The sequence below is a fragment of the Cervus elaphus genome, chromosome 17 (genome assembly GCF_910594005.1).
Source record: "Cervus elaphus chromosome 17, mCerEla1.1, whole genome shotgun sequence".
Lineage (NCBI taxonomy): Eukaryota > Metazoa > Chordata > Mammalia > Artiodactyla > Cervidae > Cervus > Cervus elaphus.
The window spans coordinates 19,346,146-19,367,892 of NC_057831.1; the positions used below are offsets into that span (position 1 = coordinate 19,346,146).

General features: G+C 39.5%; 1 protein-coding gene across 1 annotated transcript in view; it reads left to right on the top strand.

Annotated features, from left to right (window-relative positions):
* The window catches only part of PAPSS1 (3'-phosphoadenosine 5'-phosphosulfate synthase 1), a 111,034-nt gene that overhangs the window by 25,258 nt on the left and 64,029 nt on the right, over positions 1 to 21,747 (top strand). Inside the window, exons 4-5 of the mRNA XM_043870951.1 lie at positions 111 to 249; positions 7,433 to 7,551. Coding sequence (XP_043726886.1) covers positions 111 to 249; positions 7,433 to 7,551 — 258 coding nt within the window. The remainder of the gene's footprint in view (positions 1 to 110; positions 250 to 7,432; positions 7,552 to 21,747) is intronic.

The following is a 21,747-nucleotide window of genomic DNA, read 5'->3' on the forward strand; positions in this document are numbered from 1 at the left end:
TTGCTCTAACTCAACCAAAAAGCTCTTTTACTTGTTCTTGTTATTAATACAGTACCCTTGGTTCCTATGAGCATTTTTTGTTAAGTTTCTGCCTGTGTCTTTTTTCTAAGGATCGCAACAATGCAAGGCAGATTCACGAGGGTGCAAGTTTACCTTTCTTCGAAGTATTTGTTGATGCTCCCCTGCATGTTTGTGAGCAGAGGGATGTCAAAGGACTCTACAAAAAAGCCCGGGCTGGAGAAATTAAAGGTAAGTAATATGCTTTTTTCCCAGTTTGTCTTTCCTTCAATATTTCATCTTAACCGTATCTGAGACTGATAATCTTTTCTAAGAGATGAAAGTATTCAAACAACCTGAAGCTCCTTGAGAAGAGTCAGTGGGTCTTACTACACAGTTGTATCTCTCAGGCTTAACCAGTAGTACCTGTTGGTAGTAGTACTGTTTACACTCAGTATCACCCATCAGCTTGAAATCCTACCCACAAGACACGTTTTAGAGGACTTGGACTTTGGGGGCTGGTGGAAACCTATTTGGTGTAATTTGGTGCCTAGCACTTCTGTGGTCTTTGTTCTAGTGAAAATGTAAGAAATCCCATAGTGAGTGGGGAAAATGCCTAAATCATAAGCATCTTGAGAGCAAGGAAAATGTCTCATTCTTATGTATATCATGTTGCTTGGAGTGATCTGGAATTCATTCTGTGTATGATTGTTGCATTAGATTGAATTAACATATCAAAGTACACGCAGCTTGTATTTTCAGTTTTATAGTCTGCTCCCGGAGTTTCAACTCTGATGAAAATTTGGCGTAGAGACATTTAGAACTTGTTCCTCTGTGGCCTTTGATACCAGTCATTCAATTTATCTTTTAGACATCCTTTGACATTAGTCCTGGTTTGTTATTATTATTAACAGTAAGAGAGAGCATGCCAACATGAAAAAAGCATCAAATATAGATATTTAGTTTACATTGTTTGGAATCAATTCATGCTGGTAACTTTTATTTGCCTTCCCAGCAGGGAATGTGATAAACTGGGGCTATCAGAAGCTCCCAGGAGCTCTATGAAGTATAGATTTTGGCACCAGCTTCTGACCCTGAAAAGGAAAGGGTGGAAGAGGAAGGAAAATGCTTGTTATGCTGGGCTCTTTTGTCTGGACCTGGGAACGCATGAGCAGTTGGGGCGAGTTCCACTGAATCTGGTGGTGAATTTGGTTCCTTGGGCAGGCTCGTGTCTAGTCTTGCCACCTTGGAAGCTCAGTTTCACCCATTAAGCCTGTACTTTCTTGACTCAGGAAGAACAGTCCTGATTATGATGACAACAGGAAGGGAACCAGTTTATCCATTTAATTTCTTGGTCACTCTCTGGCTTACCTGGTAGCTCAGCTGGTAAAGAATCCATCTACAGTGCAGGAGACCCCGATTCAATTCCTGGGTCGGGAAGATCCCTTGGAGAAGGGATAGGCTACCCACTCCAGTATTCATGGACTTCCCTGGTGGCTCAGACAGTAAAGAATCTGCCTGCAATGAAGGAGACCTGGGTTCGATCCCTGGGTTGGGAAGATCCCTGGAGGAGGGCATGGCAACCCACTCCAGTATTTTTGCCTGGAAAATTCCATTGGCAGAGGAGCCTGGCGGGCTACAGCCCATGGGGTTGCAAAGAGTCAGACATGACTGAGTGAATAGCACACAGCTCTCTCTGTTGACGATCAGTGTTCACTTCTGTTTGTTCGTCGTAGAGATTTGCAAAGAGAAGCTGAAGGATGTGTCCAGGATCCCAATGTTTGAATCTTTTACTTATTTTAACTATAGTTGGTTTTGTTGTTTTTTCAAGGATGGATTGGTGAGGGATTTGTCTGCCCACCTGGAATAAGCACCCTCTTTACCATTTTTTGTGTTGTAAGAATTTAGCACAAAGCATGACCCAGAAGTAGGAAGTCAAGAGATACCTGGAGTAACAGCAGGCTTGGCCTTGGAGTACAAAATGAAGCAGGGCAAAGTCTCACAGAATTTTGCTAAGAGAACACAATAGTCATAGCAAACACCTTCTTCCAGCAACACGAGATGACTGTACACATTAATACCACCACATGGTCAATATGAAAATCAGATTGATTATATTGATTATATCCTTTGTAGCTGAAGATGGAAAAGATCTATACAGACAGTAAAAACAAGACAGGGAGCTGACTGTGACTCAGATCATGAACTCCTTATTGCAAAATTCAGACTTAAATTGAAGAAAGTAGGGAAAACCACTGGACCATTCAGTGGAAGTGACAAATAGATTCAAGGGATTAGATCCGATAGAGTTCCTGAAGAACTATGGACGGAGGTTCATGACATTATACAGGAAGCGGTGATCAAAACTATCCTAAAGAAAAAGAAATGCAGAAAGGCAGAATGGTTGTCTGAGGAGGCCTTACAAATAGCTGAGAAAAGAAGAGAAACGAAAGGCAGAGGAGGAAAGGAAAGATATACCCATCTGAATGTAAAGTTCCAGAGAACAGCAAGGAGAGATAAGAAAGCCTTTATAAGTGATCAGTGCAAAGAAATAGAGGAAAGCAATAGAATGGGAAAGACTAGAGATCTCTTCAAGAAAATTAGAGATACCAAGGGAACATTTCATGCAGAGATGGGCACAATAAAGGACAGAAATGGTATGGACCTAATTGAAGCAGAAGATATTAAGAAGAGGTGGCAAGAATACACAGAAGAACTGTACAAAAAAGATCATAATGACCTGGATAATCACGATGGTGTGATCACTCACCTAGAGCCAGACATCCTGTTGTGTGTAGTCAAGTGGGCCTTAGGAAACATCACTATGAACAAAGCTAGTGGAAGTGATGGAATTCCAGCTAAGCTATTTCCGATCCTAAAAGATGATGCTGTGAAAGTGCTACACTCAATATGCCAGCAAATATGGAAAACTGAGCAGCGACCACAAGACTGGAAAAGGTCAGTTTTCATTCCTATCCCAAAGAAGGACGATGCCAAAGAATGTTCAAACTACTGCACAATTGTCCTCATTTCACGGGCTGGCAAAGTAATGCTCAAAATTCTCCAAGCGAAGGTGGGAGAGGGGTTCAAGATGGGGAACACATATATACCCACGGCTGATTCATATCAGTGTATGGCAGAAACCACTGTAATATAGTAAAGTAATTAGTCTCCAATTAAAATAAATTAATTAATTTAAAAAAATCCTCCAAGTGAGGCTTCAATACTATGTCAACCAGGAACTTCCAGATGTACAAGCTGGATTTAGAAAAGGCAGAGGAACCAGAGATCAAATTGCCAGCATCTGTTGGATCATAGAAAAAGCTAGAGAATCCCAGAAAAAAACATCTGCTTCATTGACTATGCTAAAGCCTTTGACTGTGTGGATCACAGCAACCTGTGGAAAATTCTTCAAGAGATGGTAATACCAGACCACCTTACCTGCCTCCTGAGAAATCTGTATGCAGGTCAAGAAGCAACAGGTAGAACTGGACTGTTGGTCTGGTTCCAGATTGGGAAAGGAGTACATTGAACGGTATATTGTCACCCTGCTTATTTAACTTATATACAGAGTGCATCATGCAAAATTCCGGGCTGGATGAAACACAAGCTGGAATTAAGATTGCAGGGAGAAATATCAATAACCTCAGATATGCAGATGACACTATTCTTATGGAAGAAGGCAAAGAGGAATTAAAGAGCCTCTTGATGAACATGAAAGAGGAGAGTGAAAAAGCTGGCTTAAAACTCAACATTCAGAAAACAGATCGTAGCATCCGGTCCCATTACCTCATGGCAAATAGATGGGGAAACAATGGAAACAGTGACAGACTTAGGTTTCTTGGGCTCCAGAATCACTGCAGACAGTGACTGCAGCCATGAAATTGAAAGACACTTGCTCCTTGGAAGAAAAGCAATGACAAACCTAGACAGCATAGTAAAAAGCAGAGATGTTACTTTGCCAACAAAAGTCTGTATAGTCAAAGCTCTGGTTTTTCTACTAGTCGTGTATGGACGTGAGAGCTGGACAGTAAAAAAGGCTGAGTGCCAAAGAATGGATTCGTTTGAACAATGGGCTGGTGAACATTCTTGAGAGTCTCTTGGACAGCAAGGAGGTCAAACCAGTCATAAACTAAAGGAAATCAACCCTGAATGTACATTGGAAGAGCTGATGCTGAAGCTGAAGCTCCTCCAGTCCTTTGGCTGCCTAATGTGCCTACTGATTGGAAAAGGTCCTGCTACTGGGAAAGATTGAAGGCAGGAGAAGGGGACAACAGAAGATGAGATGGTTTGATGGCATCACCAACTTAATGGACATGAGTTTGGGCAAACACTGGGAGATGGTGAATGACAGGGAAGCCTGGTGTGCTGTAGTCCATGGGGTCACAAAAAGTTGGACACAACTGAGCGACTGAACAACAACAAATGGCCCAAAGCATAATACTTAGTACATACACAGTAAATGCTTGTTGGATGGTATGGAAGGTGGAGTAAAAATCATGTGTTCAGCACATTGGTCTCCACTGTCTATTTGCAAAGTTTGTATTTGGTGCTAGGGATGTAAAGTTGAATAATAAGACCAAAGCCAAAATACCTTAAGTCACTTGCAGTTTGCATTCTGTATCTGGGAGTATGTTTGTGTTCAGTTTTCTATGTGTTGCTTGTTTGCCAAGTATTTCTTAGTTCCTCTGATTAGGCATTGATAAAACGTTCCTTAGATTAATGTATACCTGTGTGCATAAATGTACCCACATTTATTTATTTTAGGTTAGCCATGATACTAGAGTTCCTGACTGGGTAGTTTTTAGAAATCATTTATTCATTGTTAGAGTGGTGCTTAGAGAGTTTCCTAGCAATGAGCCTTGATGGTAAACATTCAAGAACAGGTGGTATTACATCCATTCAGTGGACCTCAGGCTTTTATATGGCACTACTAAACTGTAAGTGTATGCCTATGTCAGATACTTTAATACCTAGATTATTTTCATGATTAATGCTTCAGTAGTTATAACCTACTTATATAAATGTTTTCCTCACAATATACATTTATTATAATCACTGATGGGATAAATTAATTAGGAAGAAACTTCCTGGACTTTTAAAATGTTAAACCAAACCTCCTAACACAGTGATCTTCAAGCTTTGCTGCACACAAGGATCACCTAGGAGAACCTAAAAAATCTAGTGCCAAGGCTGAACCGCAGACCAATGAAATTAGAATCTCCTGAGGTTAGGACCTGGTGATTCCAAGTTGTAGCTACATTTGAGAATTTAGAACTTATGAACTAGAGTTTTAAATAACCAGATTTGTTTGTTCCCTACCTATGTTACTATGACTCACCAGTAATACTGTTGGAAGTATCAGTAATGCAAAAATTTCTTCTTAGGCTTGGGACTTAATGTGATATTTAGGAATATGAGATAGAAAAAGAATGAAATAGGTGGGTTATAGACTTGTAGTGCTCATCTTAAGGCTCCTTTGATACCTATGCCTCTTTTTAAGAAAAAAAACTTTGAATTTTATATTGGAATATAGTCAGTGAACAATGTTGTGATAGTTTCAGGTGAATAGCAAAGGGACTCAGCCATACATAATACATGTATCCATTCTTCCCCAAACTCCCCTCCCATTGAGACTGCCACATAACTTTGAGCAGAGTTCCCTGTGCCATACAGTAGGTCCTTTTGGTTATCCATTTTAAATATAGCAGAGTGTACATGTCCATCCCAAACTCCCTAATTGTCCCTTCCTCTTATCCTTCTCCTGCAATCATTAAGTTCATTCTCTAATTCTGTGAGTCTCTGTTTTGTAAGTCGGTTCATTCGATGCCTATGCCTCTTAATAGTAGTGATTTTAATTTCATATTTACCATTCTAACCAAGGAATTGATGTTTCAGGGCAAACAGGCCCTGAATGACTTAGGTATGGAGTAATGTGAAAGACAGGAATAGCGTACTTTAACTCAGCCAGCCCATTCTGTGGTAGCAACATGTATTCTTTCTCTTCTAGCAGTTACACAGTAGTGCATATATGATAGGGAAAATCTAAATAGTGGTTAATACCTAAATTGACTGCATTTGATTGTGGAACGTATTTGATGATATAACAGGATTCCTCACCTACGTTTTGCTTGAGCTAATAGTAGTTAATCGATCTTGATTAACCTAATATGATCTTGAACAGTTAATGTGATGGCAGAAGAAGCCTGCAGAGCTATAATTTGGCTGCAGATAATCCTGGTGAATATAATGGACAGATTGACTTGGCATCAGTTTTTGCACTGAGAGGAAAGAAAACCTAGATGAGGTTGGTTTTATGCCCAGGGCTTAGGCGCTATCTCCTGTGTCCCTGTGGAGAAATTGGATGCTCTGAATCACTTGGTATGCATACCTGTTTTTTCATACAAGGCGCTTACTTAACAGAGAAAAGGAAAGGTGATAGAAGTATTGTCTGTCCTCATTATCTGAAGATTCCAGATCTGCACATGTGCCTACTCACTCATGTTTATTTGTAACCCCCACATCAGTGTACCCACAGTGCTTTGGCTTATAAACACATACAGAGCAGCAACACTTCAGTCACCCAGAGTGCACACTCCCAGCTCAAGTTTGAACAGCGCCTTTGTGTGTCAGCTCTCATGCTGTGAAGGGGCGTCCTTTACGTGGCCTATTTAGCACCGTGTCTTTTGTTTTTTAGCTTTTTGTTTGTTAGCTTTTAATTTTTGTTGTTTGCTTTTTAAAATGCACTCCTCTTCCCTGGCATAGTGCTGAAGTGTTATCTAGTAGTTTGAACTGCAGGAAGACTGACCTGCCTTGTGGAGATAACACGTGTTAGATAAGATTTGTTCAGACGTGAATTCTAGTGCTCCTAGCTATTATTTTGGTGCTAATGAATCAACTATATATACATATAAAGAAATACTCATAAAAAGTTATATATTGATTGGTTGATAAAAATTTGGTGACAAGAGGCTCACAGGAGCCCACCTGCATGTTTCTCCTTGGAGGCGTGGTTTAGTATTCACTACTTCCGTGTTTCTCCTTGGAGGCGTGGTTTAGTATTCACTATTTCCGTGTTTCTCCTTGGAGGCGTGGTTTAGTATTCACTACTTCCGTGTTTCTCCTTGGAGGCGTGGTGTAGTATTCAGTACTTCCGTGTTTCTTCGTGGAGGCGTGGTTTAGTATTCACTACTTCCATATTTGTGGCGACTTCATTGAACATGATCGCTGCGAATAAGGAGGAACGACTGTTTATGTTCAGAGAAGGAACAAAAGTTTAATTAGAAATCTTCTCCCCAGAAAGAAGTTTCAGTAATATAACCCTGTAACCTAAAAGGGAGAGTGTAAAAATGAACTTCAGCATAGCAGAGACTTGCACTGAAGGAAGAAACCTATTTTAATTTCCACCCTGTCTATCATCTGTTACCTTTTATAGGTTTCACTGGGATTGATTCTGAATATGAAAAACCAGAGGCCCCTGAATTAGTGCTGAAAACAGACTCCTGTGATGTAAATGATTGTGTCCAGCAGGTGGTGGAGCTTCTACAGGAACGGGTAAGAGAATGTCAAAGAGCGAATTCCCAGAGAATGACTATGTCCGTTTTATAACATTCCCTCTCCAAATAAAGGGTGGTGGTAATATGGAGTAACATGTATATTTTAAGTCTTTTTTCCTTCCAATTTTATTGAGACATAATTGACATACAGCATTATATGTTTATAGTGTATAGCATAATGATTTGACTTACATCATGAAGTGACTGTCACAGTAAGTTTAGTGAACATCCATCATCTCATATAGACCCAAAATTAAAGAATTATAAATATTTGTGTGTGTGTGTGTGATAACTCTTAGGATTTACTCTCTTAGGAACTTTAGTATATAACAGACATCAGGGCTAATGACTTAGGATTTGCTCTCTTAGGAGCTTTAGTATATGGCATACAGCGGTGCTAATGGCACTTGTAATGTTGGACATGACATCCCCAGGACTCACTCACCCATCACTGGAGACTGTGCCTCTTGCCTGCTTTCCTCCAGGTCCCTCTCCTCCCCACCCCTTCCTCTGGTAACTGCAAGTCTGATCTCTTTTTTTGTGAGTTTGTTTGTATGTTTGTGTGTTTTTAAAGCATAATTGACCTAGAACCCTGGGTTGGTTTCTGTCACATAAGAGAATGGTGTTTTTATACATTTCAAAATGATCACCCCAGTAAACCTAGTTATTACATGTCACCACAAAAATATTACTTCGTTATTAGCTATATTCACCACATTGTATGTTTCTCTTGGAGCTGTAAGTTTGTCCCTCTGAATCAACCTCACCTATTTCTTTCCTTCTCCCCACTTCTCTCTCTTCTGGTAAACACCTTTTTGTTCTCTGTGTCAATAACTCTGTCTCTGTTTTGTTAAGCTTGTTCATTTGTTTTTTTATATTCCACATATAAGTGAAATCATAAAGTTAAAAAAAAAATCATTTATTTTTCTCTGTCTGATTTAATCATATCCTCTGGGTCATCCATATTGTCATAAGTGGCAAGATTCCATTCTCTTTTATGGCTCATATTTCACTGTATACATATACCACAACTTTATCCATTCATCTATTGATGGGTACTTGGGGTGCATCCATATCTTGAATGTGTAAATAATGTTACATAGGGGTGTGTATAATTTTTCTAATTAGTGTTTTTATTTTCTTTGGACAAATACCTAGAAGAGTTAATGCTGGATCATACAATAGTCCTATTTTTAACTTTCTGAGGACTGTCCATACTGTTTTCCATAGTGGCTACACTAATACATATTCCACCAATAGAGTATGAGGGTTCCCTTTTCTACACATTCTTGACAATACTTGTTATAACTTGTTGTGTTTTTGATAATAGCCATTCTGACAGGTGTGAGGTGATATCTCATTAGGGTTTTGATTTGTATTTCCCTGATGGTCAGTGATGTTGAGCATTTTTTCATGTACCTGCTTATCAGTTGCCTGTCTTCTTTGTGAAAATGTCTGTTCAGCTTCTCAGAGCCTCTGCCCATTTTTTAATCTTTTTTTTTTTTTTTAATGTTAGTTGTATGAGTTCTTTGTATATTTTGGATATTAACCTTATCAGATGTATCATTTGAAAAATATCGTCTCTCATTCAGTAGGTGACCTTTTTGTTTTGTTGTTAATTTCCTTTGCTGTGCAAATGCTTTTAGTTGTAGTCCCATATGTTTATTTTTGATCATGTTTCCATTGCTGAGGAGACATAGCCAAAAAAAAAAATGTTATTAAGGCCAGAGAGCATACGGTGTGTGTTTTCTTGTAGAAGTTTTATGGTTTCAGGTCTTATATTTAAGACTTTAATCCATTTTGAATTTATTTTTTTATATGGTATGAGAAAGTGGGCCAGTTTGATTCTTTTGCATGTAGCCATCCAGTTTTCCTAAAATTGCTTATTGAAGAGGCTGTCTTTTTCCTATTGTGTATTCTTGGCCCCCTTGTTGTAGATTAATTGCCCATATAAGTGTGGGTTCGTTTCTGGGCTCTTTATTCTGTTTGTTTGATCTATGTGTCTGTTTTTGTACCTTAATTTTTTTTATGACTATAGCTTTATAGTGTAGTTTGAAATTTTTAGGGAGCATGATACCTTCAGCTTTGTTCTTCTTTCTCAAGATTATTTTGGCTGTTTGGAGTCATGTGTTTCCATACAAAATTTAAGATTATTTGTTCCACTACTGTAAAAAATGCCATTAGTAATTTGTTAGGGATTGTATTGAAGTTGTAGATTGCCTTGAGTAGTGTGCTCATTTTAACTGTATTAATTCTTCCAGTCCATGGCCAAGGTATATCTTTCCATGTGTCATCTTCATTTTCTTTCATTAGTGTCTTTTAGTTTTCTGATAACAAGTCTTTTACGTGCTTAGCTAGATGTATTCCTATCTTATTCTTTTTGATGTGATTGTAAATGGAATTGTCTTCTTAAGAGCTCTTTCTGATAGCTCATTGTTAGTGTATAGAAATGCAACAGATTTCTGTGTATTAATTTTGTAACCTGCAACTTTACCGAATTCGTTGATTAACTTTAGTAGTTTTGGGTAGTCTCTTGCAGATTCTCTATGATTTTATGTGTTGAGTTTCCGTATTCTATGGTTACTTTTAATGTACTAACAGGTTTCTCCAGTGGTGAGCTATTCCACCTCGTCCTTAGTGTGGGATCCAGCCTGCAGAGAGCTTTCCCTGGTGTTTGTACTTTACCTGCAGCTTTTAACATTTAACTAGCCTGTACTAGTCTTCTTGCTCCTCTCTCAGCAGTAAACTACTGTGGCTTATTACCACACTTGTTACCATTCATTACCTAGTGCTAGCTGGGCTCATCGGAGAAGGCAGTGGCACCCCACTCCAGTACTCTTGCCTGGAAAATCCCATGGACAGAGGAGCCTGGTAGACTGCAGTCCATGGGGTCGCTACGAGTCGGACACGACTGAGCGACTTCACTTTCACTTTTCACTTTCATGCATTGGAGGATGAAATGGCAACCCACTCCAGTATTCCTGCCTGGAGAATCCCAGGGATGGGGGAGCCTGGTGGGCTTCCGTCTATGGGGTTGCACAGAGTTGGACATGACTGAAGCGACTTAGCAGCAGCAGCAGCAGCTGGGCTCATGATGGGGAAGTGGTGATGGTTCCCAGTTCTACTGAAGTTCCAGCTTCAGTCTTTTTTCTTTTTTAATAAAGGAGGGGCAATATTTTTTAAATTAATTAACTTCTTTCTTTTTATTTTTTTGACTATGCTGGGTCTTCATTGCTTTGCATGGGCTTTCTCTAGTTGTGGCGAGCAGGGGCTGCTCTTCATTGTGGTGCACGGGCTTCTCACTGCGGTTGCTTCTGCTGCTGCGGAGCGCAGGCTCTCGGCATACAGGCTCAGTAGCTGTGGCGCACAGGCTTAGCTGCTCTGTGGCATGTGGAATCTTCCTAGAGCAGGGATGAAACATGTATCCGCTTCCTTGGCAGGCAGGTTCTTATCCACTCTCCCACCAGGGGAGTCCCAGCTTCAGTCTTAAGCAGGACCTACGTCCCTAGGGCCTGAGGGGGTTCTTTCTCAATGTCTCTCCCCCTCCCTGCATGGTAGCTAGCCTCTCTTTGAACCCAGGAGGTCTTGGAGGATGAGTCTTGTGCTCCTCACGTGTAGATCCCTGGTTTGTATTGGTTCAGGGTCTTGGGCCAAGACAATTTCTTCTGCCTCCTTTCGGTGGACCATACGTGGTTCTGTTGTTGCTGTTGTTCAGTCGTGAGGTTGTGTTCCAATCTTTGTAACCCCATGGACTAAAGCATGCCAGGCTCCTCTGTCCTCCGCAAAGTCTGCTCAAATTCATGTCCATTGAATCAGTGATGCTATCTAACCATCTTATCCTCTGCTGGCCCCTTCTCCTTTTGCCTTTAATTTTTCCCAGCATAAGGGTCTTTTCAAGTGAGTTGACTCTCGGCATCAGCTGACCAAAGTATTGGAGCTTCAGCTTCATTCAACTTTAGTCCTTCCAGTGAATACTCAGGGTTGATTTCCTTTGGGATTGACTGGTTTGATCTCCCTGCAGTCGAAGGGACTCTCAAGAGTCTTCTCCAGCACCACAATTCAAAAGCATCAATTCTTCAGTGCTCAGCTTTCTTTATGATCCAACTCTCATGTCTGTACATGACTACTTGCTTCTACAGACCTCCCCCAAAATAGTGGACCCTGGGTGGAGTGAGGGGTCCTTGCCATCCGCCATCAGCTTAAGGCTTTTGTGTTGGATGAGACAGTGTTGCGGGGGGCAGGCAGAGCCTTGTGCCTGCACCACTGAGAGGGCTCACTCACTGGTCCCCAGACCTACTCCTCATCTTCCTTCTGCAAACCTGTTAGAGGTTCGCTTAAGGTGAGTGCAGAACTCTTAGTGTCTGGGTTCCCAGTGATAACAACCTGCCACACAAGTCCACACTCAGCCATTAGAGTTTTAAAATCTTTAAAGCTGTTTTCTTCTTTCTGTCTTTACTACAGCCATCGCTTCTTCCCAGCCTCTACTATAGGGAGATAAATCATGCGTCTTGACTCTTTTTGGTGGGTTCGGAAGCAGTTCATGTTATTGCGTTAGGACCTCAGCTTTGTGATGGACTCGGGAAGGTTTGATTTTATAGATTAGCTGGTCTTTCTCCTTGTTAGATGGTGGTCAGTTGTGAAATCTGTTCCATTTTCAGTGTACTGTCTATCCTTACTCTACTTTATGGGGTTGTTTATAGTTTCCTTATAAATTTGTATGACATTAGTAAGGTGGAACTAGTGGTAAAAAACTTGCCTGCCAATTAAGAGATGCAAGTTCAGTCCCTGGGTTGGGAAGATCCTCTGGAGATGGAAATGGCAACCCACTCCAATATCCTTGTCTGGAGAATCCCATGGACAAGAGGAACCAAGAGGGCTACAGACCGTGGGGTTGCTAAGAGTCAGACACAACTGAAGCAACGTAGCACGCATGCACAGTAAGTATTCTATGTCATTTTCGTTGAGCTGTGTTTTCAATATTTTTTCTTTCTTTTTAAATTTATTTTTGGCTGTGCTGTGTCTTTATTGCTGTATGCAGGCCTTCTCTAGTTGCAGCAAGCTGGGGCTAGTCCTCATCGCAGTGCACGATCTTCTCATTGCCTTGACTTCTCTTGGGGCAGTGTGCAGGCTTCAGTAGCTGGGGTCATGAGCTCAGTAGGCAAGGTGTGTGGGCTGTGTAGTTGTGACACAGGGCCTTAGTTGCTCTGTGGCATGTGGGATCTTCCCGAACCAGGGATCGAATCCATGTCTCCTGCATTGACAGGTGGACTCTTAACCACTGGACCACCAGGGAAGTTCCTTTCTTTGTATTTTGATATAATTTTGTTTGTATGTTTTGTGTATTGAACCTGTATTTTCTTTTTTAACTTAAGACTTGTCATATCAATGTTAGAAAGTTATACATGGTTCTATTTTCTATTAGTTTGAATTATCTGTTTTTTACATCTCATTAGTGATTCTTATGTGTTTTATGAAACTTCAGAAAAATACACATAGATACTGTTGTAAAATTTTGGTTCATGACTTTCTGAGACCATTTTATGGGCTTTAGATAATTCCAGATAGTTCAGACACTTAAAAGGGATTAGTTACTTAATATGTGATGGCTATTCTCCTTCCTTTCTTTCTTTCCTTCAATTCCTAAACTCTTCTTGGAGGCCCTGCTCAGAATAGCATCATTTGAATTTGACCCTTTAGTACATAGAGGCTATTTTTTTTGGTAGTAGTGGTCAGATGATTTTTTTTAAAATTTATCTTGATAAAATTTCGTGACTCTTCTGTGAGTCTAAAAGTAGGACAGATTTCTCATATATCCTTCATTAGCTTCCTCTTAGGTTAATAACTTGCATAATCATAGATCGTTTCTCAGAACTGAATAATTAACCTTGGTACTAAAGCACAAGCTTATTTGGATTTCACCAGTTTTTCTACTAATGTCCTTTCCTGTTCTCTGATTCAATCCAAGATTCTTCACTGTATTGACTTATTTTTAACCATGATTCTGTAAAGTGAAACTACAGGCTCACATGATATCTGTTACACCCAGGATTTTGCTTCCCCTGCAACCCAGTGGTAAAAAATACAGGACTGACTGTCACTATAATTTTAGCCTCACTCTACTCAATATTCCCTCAAGTGGTCACTGCACCTCCAGTTCTATATGCCTTTTATTCCATTTAATGTTGTTGGCAGAATCATCTTTCTAAAATGTAGTCTAATCCTTTCTGTCATTTACTCTACAATGTGTATTGATTTTTCCCAGTGTTTATAGGATTAAGGTGATTTGTGTTCAAGGTTCTCCATAGTTTGGTTTGAAGCTGCATTTTTTCTTATGTCTTTCACTACAGTGTTTACCTATTTTTCCCCCCTTTTATTGCTGCTGTTACTTGCCTTAGTCTCTGTGGCCGTAATTATTGCCTTGCTCCTAATTTGTTTGTTCCTAATTAATGATTGTACCTATTCTTCCTTTTATATGGTCTATGTTATGGTCTATTCTTCCTTTTATTAGTCTATATTATGCTTGCTAGACAGTCTCATAATTGGACAGTTTCATTTAAGGTTTTGAAAAAAGGAATAGATAAGGAACTAATGTCTAGTAAATGCATGTTGTAAGGGACATGTATGTGGGGCTTTGTTTTTTAAAATATTTGCTTTGGTGGTTAGAACTGGGGGAAAGTGGTCTTTCTTCTGCTTTAGCTTCTAACCAGTTCTACCTTGAATTACTATAGTGGTTTCCCACTTGGTCTTTGCACTGAGTGTATATGTTGTCTAATTGTGTTCACACAGTTAACCTATGAGTATTTCAGAGATCTGCGCTAACTTGCTCATGAATATATTGAATTCTGTATCTAAGACTCCAGGTACATGAATTCCTAGAACTCATTTCCACATGCCTCTGGCTTTTACTTTCAAGTGTCCTCATTACACCTCAAGTACAATATAAATAATTTTACAGCAGAAGGATATTCTGACAATATTCTAGTTTAAGACAGAAATTTTCTTTTGAAAAATTACTCATTTGGGTGTTGACAAAAGAAATGTAAATGCTTCCTTAATGCAGTTGCTTTTTCAGGTACCACCCTCTTTTGGGGAAAGATTTCAATTATGTGCTTTCCTCAGGAAATTATTTCACTTCACATTGAAAGTATGTATTTCTGCTTATACTGATTGATCCTGTAAATTAATTTAGCAAATACTTGGTGCTGTACATACTAGGCACTGTTGCAAACCACTGTGGATGTGGCAGTGAATTAAGCAGTACAGATTCCTGCCTCATGAACCTTAATTTTTGGTCGTTTGTTGTTCAGTTGCTCAGTTGTGTCCTATTCTTTGAGACCCCTGTGGACTGCAGCACGCCAGGCTCCCCTGTCCTTCACCATCTCCCAGAGCTCCTCAAACTCATGTCCATTAGTCGGTGATGCCACTTAGCGATCTCTTTCTCTGTCGTCCCCTTCTCCTTCTGCCTTCAATCTTTCCCATCATCAGGGTCATTTCTAGTTAGTTGGCTCTTCACATCAGGTGGCCAAACTATTGTCGTATCAGCTTCAGCATAAATTCTTCCAGTGAATATTCAGGATTGATTTCCTTTAGGTTTGATCTCCTTGCAGTCCAAGGGATTCTCAAGAGTCTTCTCCAACACCATAGTTCAAAAGCACCAATTCTTCGATGTTCAGCCTTTTTTATGGTCCACCTCTCACATTCAGCTGCTGGAAAAACCATAGCTTTGACTGTTGTTGGCAAAGTAATGTCTCTGGTTTTTAATACACTGTCTAGGTTTGTCCTTCTTCCAGGGAGCAAGCGTCTTTTAATTTCATGGCTGCAATCACTGTCCACAGTGATTTTGGAGCCCAAGAAAATAAAATCTGTCACTGTTTCCATTTTTTTCCCCATCTATTTGCCATGAAGTGGTGGGACAGGATGCCATGATCTTCATTTTCTGAATGTTGAGTTATAAGCCAGCTTTTTCACTCTTCTCTTTCACCTTCATCTACAGGCTCTTTAATTCCTCTCCACTTTCTGCCATAAATGTGGTGTCATCTGCATATCTGAAGTTATTGATATTTCTCCTTGCAGTCTTGATTCCAGCTTGTGCTTCATCCAGCCTGGCATTTCACATGATGTACTCTGCATATAAGTTAAATAAGCAGGGTGACAATACACAGCCTTGACATACTCCTCTCCCAATTTGGAACCAGTCCGTTGTTTCATGTCTAGTTCTACCTGTTGCTTCTTGGACTGCATACAGGTTTCTCAGGAGACAGGTAAGATGGTCCGGTATTCCCATCTCTTGAAGAATTTTCTACAGTTTGTTGTGATTCACACAGTCCAAGGAAATGGCAACCCACTCCAATATTCTTGCCTGGAGAATCCCATGGACAGAGGAGCCTGTCAGGCTACGGTCTATGGGGTCTCAAGAGTTGGACACGACTTAGCTTGTAAACCACCACCACACAGTCAAAGGCTTTAGCATAGGCAATGAAGCAGAAGTAGATGTTTTTCTGGAATTCTTTAGCTTTATCTGTGACCCAAGGGATGTTGGCGATTTGCTCTCTGGTTCCTCTGGGTTTTCTAAATCCAGCTTGAACATCTAGAAGTTCTTGGTTTAGGTACTGTTGAAGCCTAACTTGGAGAATTTTGAGCGTTACCTTGCTAGTATGTGAAATGAGTACAATTGTGTGGTAGTTTGAACATTCTTTGGCATTGCCTTTCTTTGGGATTGGAATGAAAACGGACCTTTTCCAGTCTTGTGGCCACTGCCAAGTTTTCCATATTTGCCGGCATATAGACTATAGCACTTTAACAGCATCATCTTTTAGGATTTGAAATAGCTCAGCTAGAATTCCATCACCCCCACTAGCTTTGTTCCTTACAACCTTTACTTTTGGATATTTGGTTCTTACAGCCGTTATTTATAATTATAAGCTAGAATGACTGTATAAATTCTTTTCTTTTATAAGATGAGATAGAATTTTTTTAAAAATTCAAGAAAGAAATTCACACATAGACATAACTACTTCTATTCTGATGTTTATTCTCTTTTGATTGACTTTCTCACAACGTTGAATCTCAAATGAGCATTAGGGCACATGGGGGTATTCACCCCCTTGTGAATACCTGACATTCAGCTCAAAGTTTATGGTGATACAAGGAGTTTGCTTGCCTATAGCACCCTGATCATGAGGTGACTTACTATAATGTGCAGTCTTTCTAACAAACTTTCTACATGGTGATCCAGGAGTAGCCAATGCAGTTGAACTTCATTGTCATCACAAAGACATTTGTTAGGGTTTCCAAAGGTGGGTTGTTGCTCAGTCGCTCAGTTGTGTTTGACTCTTTGTGACCCCATGGACTGTAGCACTCCAGGCTTCCCTGTCCCTTCACCATCTCCTGGAGCTTGCTCAAACTCATGTTCACTGAGTCTGTGATGCAATCCAACCATCTCATCCTCTGTCATCCCCTTCTCTTCCTGCCCTCAGTCTTTCTCAGCATCAGGACCTTTTCCAGTGAGCTGACTCTTTGCATCAGGTGGCCAAATGTCACAAATATAGATTGGGAGTGGAAAACATGAATATGTTGAATACAGTGGTATTTTAAAGCAGAGAATAGTAACCAAATCTTCATAGGTTTATAGTGTGTGTGAGTGGGGATGTGAAGATTTATTAGTGGGTCTGTGTTGACCAGCATTATGTGTAAGAATGTAATTGTGAGTGGAAGGGGATGATGGGCAGAGGTGGAAACCTGCAGCAAGAACTCCTGTGAGCTGGACTCTTACCCTGTGCAGAAGCCTTTGGTAGTCACTTCAGTAGCATTATTGCATTGAATTTGTAAGACTCTGAGAAGTAGTTGTAATTTTCCTCATTTTACTGATGAGAAAACAAATTCAGGAAGGTGAAGTTATTTGTCCCAAGATTGAGAAGTGCTGCCTCCCCTGGTGATGGGTGGAATTTTTTTCTATCTGCTGCTTGGTATTGGAGAGACTTAACAAAATGAATTCTACTAGGTATTGTTTCTTTAGCATTCTCTTACTACCAACAAAAAATTAATCAGTCCATCCAAGAAAGAAATGGGAAATTTTTATTGGAGTCAAATGTGTGAAGTCATTTCAGTTGTGTTGACTCTTTGTGACCTGATGGACCGTAGCCTGCCAGGCTTTTCTGTCCATGGGATTTTCCAGGCAGGAATACTGGAGTAAGTTGCCATGCTGTTCTCCAGAGGATCTTCCCAACCCAGGGATCAAACCCAGGTCTCCTGTGTTGCAGGTGGATGCTTTATAATACAGATTTTTATCATTGCTAATATATGGAATTGATTTTCACTGAGAAAAAAAATATTTTTAGGGTGCTCTACAGTGGGTATTTTAGGATGAAGAGTATTTTGGTTCTGGCATCTCTGGATTGTCTTATTTCTCTTTTGATCTGGCTTATGTAGTAAAATTGGAATACACAGTGTAGTCATTTATATATTTAATTTTTCAGTATTTTGTCAGAGCATCTTTATTTTCGCAATGTGCTTTGGTGCACACATTTTTATTTAAGAAGATAGAAGACACTGGAAAATATTGAAGCTTTTTAAATTCATTGAAGTTTTTTCCTAACCCTTGAATGGTCACTAGATGGCCTGCTGGTATTGCATTTTCACTTGACGGGTTATGACATAAGGAAGTAGGCTTCTTGCTGATGGTTTTAATCTAATGTGATATTTTAAATACTGTTTTTAAATCTACTAGGAACTCTAGATTTAGTAGTGCTATAAATTATTTAAAGGTTTGTCTTTTTATGAAATGGTGGTTTAGTGCTCTAAATGGATTTTATACTGTACATAAAACCAGACTTTGCAGCTCCGTTTTCAAGTGATGCCAGAATGTCATTTGGTGTTCATGCTTGGGATGCATGTAGTTTAGATAATAGAAATTTAATAGTTGCATAAAAAAATGATTGAGCTCTAGTGTTCAAATCTGTTGAGCAGACTTGGCTTAAGAAAAAGTTCAGAATATTCTTAAAGGAAAAATTTTAAATGTGAAGTCACTCTGTTTATTAACTTGTTCACAGTTAGGAAGATTAAAAAGAGAGGACTACTAAAAAGAAAGACTACTATTTCCAGGTAGTGAATGTTCTACCAGCCAGTTTCCAGGAAAAAAACGAGCAATTGTCTCTGAACAAAGATGTGAATACAACACATTAGGTCTTAGACTGTATTTAGTCAGTCAAATAAAAAAGTTTTGTGTATCTATGTTACATATTAAATTTAAATTAATATTTGAATATTTCTAGACCTACCTCACTAATGGTAGCATGTAAATCGTTAGTCAGCCAACTAGTCTCTCAGTGGTGTCTGACTCTTTGCAACCCCATGGACTGTAACCTGCCAGGTTCCTCTGCCCGTGGAATTTTCCAGGCAAGAATACTGGAGTGGGTTGCCATTTGCTTCTCCAGGGGATCTTCCCAACCCAGGGATCGAACCCAGGTCTCCTGTGTTGCAGGCAGATTCTTTACCATCTGAGCCACTAGGGAGGCCCCTAGCAAGTTGTTAACTAACCTCCTATTCATGAGACCTCCTAGGAGCACCCCTGTTTCCTCTTTACCCTTAAATGGTGACTGTGGAGCTGTTAAGATCAGTTGTAAGGGTTTAGGTGCATAGACATCTGTTCCTGACCTGGCTTGTGATCTATTTTTGTTTTAATGGACGCTTCCTGATGTAAAGGGTTTTATATGTACAGGTTGCAGAAGAACACATTATTTTCTGATAGCTGTATCTCTGGGAATCCTAATGAATCCCAAATAAAATGACTAACTCATGTGGCAGAGACTTCATGTTCTGTTATCCAGATATCTTGTCTCACTTTGAGGTGGTTTTGATCTTTTTTGATGTTTAATCGTGGTTTTGGAAACTAAAAACATTTCGGTAGAATGTGATAGAAACTGGCCGTGTCCACATTTTAAAAACAGTTTGTCTTCCTGATGGTTCTCTTCTCTCTACATGTTCAGTCTACAGAACTTGCTTCCTCCAAACATGTGTTCCATGTTCCTGTTGATCCCTGCTGTATTTGTGTTAATTCCAAAAATACTTTCTTTATGTACCTTTTTGAAGAGAAAAACAGTGGCAACTTCTCAAACCTTTATTTTGCCATTGGTTAGTCATCAGAAGAATTTTATATTTAAGTTATGAGGCTAAAATTCATGTTAAAATAATTGCTGAGTGTGAATTTTGAAAAAGAATTTGTGACATGCTTGTAATGAAAAAATTAATACTTAAATTTTAATAAAGTTTTAATGATAAACATTAAAATTTTATATAATTTAAAATTATTTTCTTGATAAAAGGAAAAAAAAATGCCTCCTCTCTTGGAGTCTTAACCACTGGACCACCAGAGAAGTTCTAAATTCCCTCTTGAAAAGAAAGTGATTATAGGGGAATTCCCTGGCCATCCAGTGGTTAGGACTCAGAGCTTCCACTGCAGGGGTCCCAGGTTCCATCCCTGGTTGGGGAGCTAAGATCCTGTAAGCCATGTGACGTGGCTGATAAAAATTAAAAAAAAAAAATGATCATAGCCTCTATGTTCATACAGATAAAATGGCTTGTTACTAAAAATGCAATCATCCTAAAGCTATGGCATTATTAGTATACGAAACACTAAAAAAATAATTTGGCCAGGCTTATAATATAGATACTCCTTTTTCACATTCAAACAAGTTCTCTTGTATTTGCTCACCATCTCTGTACCTTTTGGTTTTTCACTTAGGATGTGGTTGGCAGGAAATGGACATGATGTATAGAAACATGTGTTGCTTCTCAGCTCTTACTGTGAACAAACTGTCCTTGGAGGAGGCAGATTCACATACTGGACTGGATAGTCCAGTGTGGTATGTGATGCAGAAGGGGGTTCCAGGTCCGAGGCGAGGCACAGACAGACCCTGTGCTGGGGGCATCACAGTGGGCAGTGGGCACTGCTGCTCCTCACTACTGTGTGTGGGCTGACGCTAGTGATGCTGGCTGAGGAAGCATCAAAATGCCCTGTGGTATCCAACAGAAATCAAAAGATTTAGTCTGTTGCATGCACTCCTCTGACCCTCCAGGACTGTTGACAACCGTTAGTGGTAAAGCAGGGGTGAGGGTGGAGGAGAGTCATCAATACCCATCATGAAAGAGGCATCCCATCCTTGCAAAGTAGTATAGGCTTCAGAGATGCCAAAGAAAGCTTTATGTAGGTTTGTTTGTATCAGTGAAACCCTTCTCTTCCCTGGAGTTGCTGTGTCATTTGTTTCCAGACTGTGGATTCTGTTTTTTAAAGTTTTAAGGGATCCAGAGTGGTGAGAATGGAGGTGTTCGATTTATTTACAGTGATGGGGCTCGAGAAAGTTTGTTGAAAATCATTCACTTGTTTTTAGTAGAAATGTTTAGGTGTAACTGAAATGTTGAATACTTTTTGTCTAGATCTTTATTAACACAGAAAGATCACATGCTGAAACCCTGGGAATTGTAAATGTTTAATAAAATCATGAAAATAAACTCAGAACACTTTGTGTGACAACATGTTTCATAACTTAGTTTTATGGGAAAAACAGTTAAGGTTTTATTTTTATTAAAAAATTTTTTTAAGTTTATTTTTTTATTTGGAAGAGAACAGTGTTGGGACCTGAGTTGGAATCCCAGTTCCAACACTTATCAATTAACTATATGACCTTGGAAAAAATAACCTAATTTCTTTGGCTTCGATCCTCTCATCTGTGAAATGGGAAATAAAAATAGTACCTGTCTCAGAATTGTTCTGAGAATTCTATTAATAAATGTAGAGTGCTTAGAACAGTTCCTGGCATGTAGCAAGCACACTGTAATTATTGTTTATTGAGTATTTATCATGTGTTAAGCACACTGGAAGACAGTGTAGCAGGGATTTGGGGTAAGTTATTAACCTCTTCTGAGCCTCAATTTCCTCATCTGTAAAAGAAGGATAGCAACAGTTTCTTTTACTTTCATAGGTAGGATTGCATGAAAATTAAATGAATTAATGCATGTGACGCCCTTAAGGCATTGCTGTTTTTGTTGTTAGCATCCAGTAAATGTGAGCCCCCACAGATTACATACTTTAAGTCATTTTTCACACAGCCATGTAACTATATATGTATATACATATACTCACACATACATATATTATATACACACACACTCATACCCTTGTTGTTGTTAAACAGTTGAG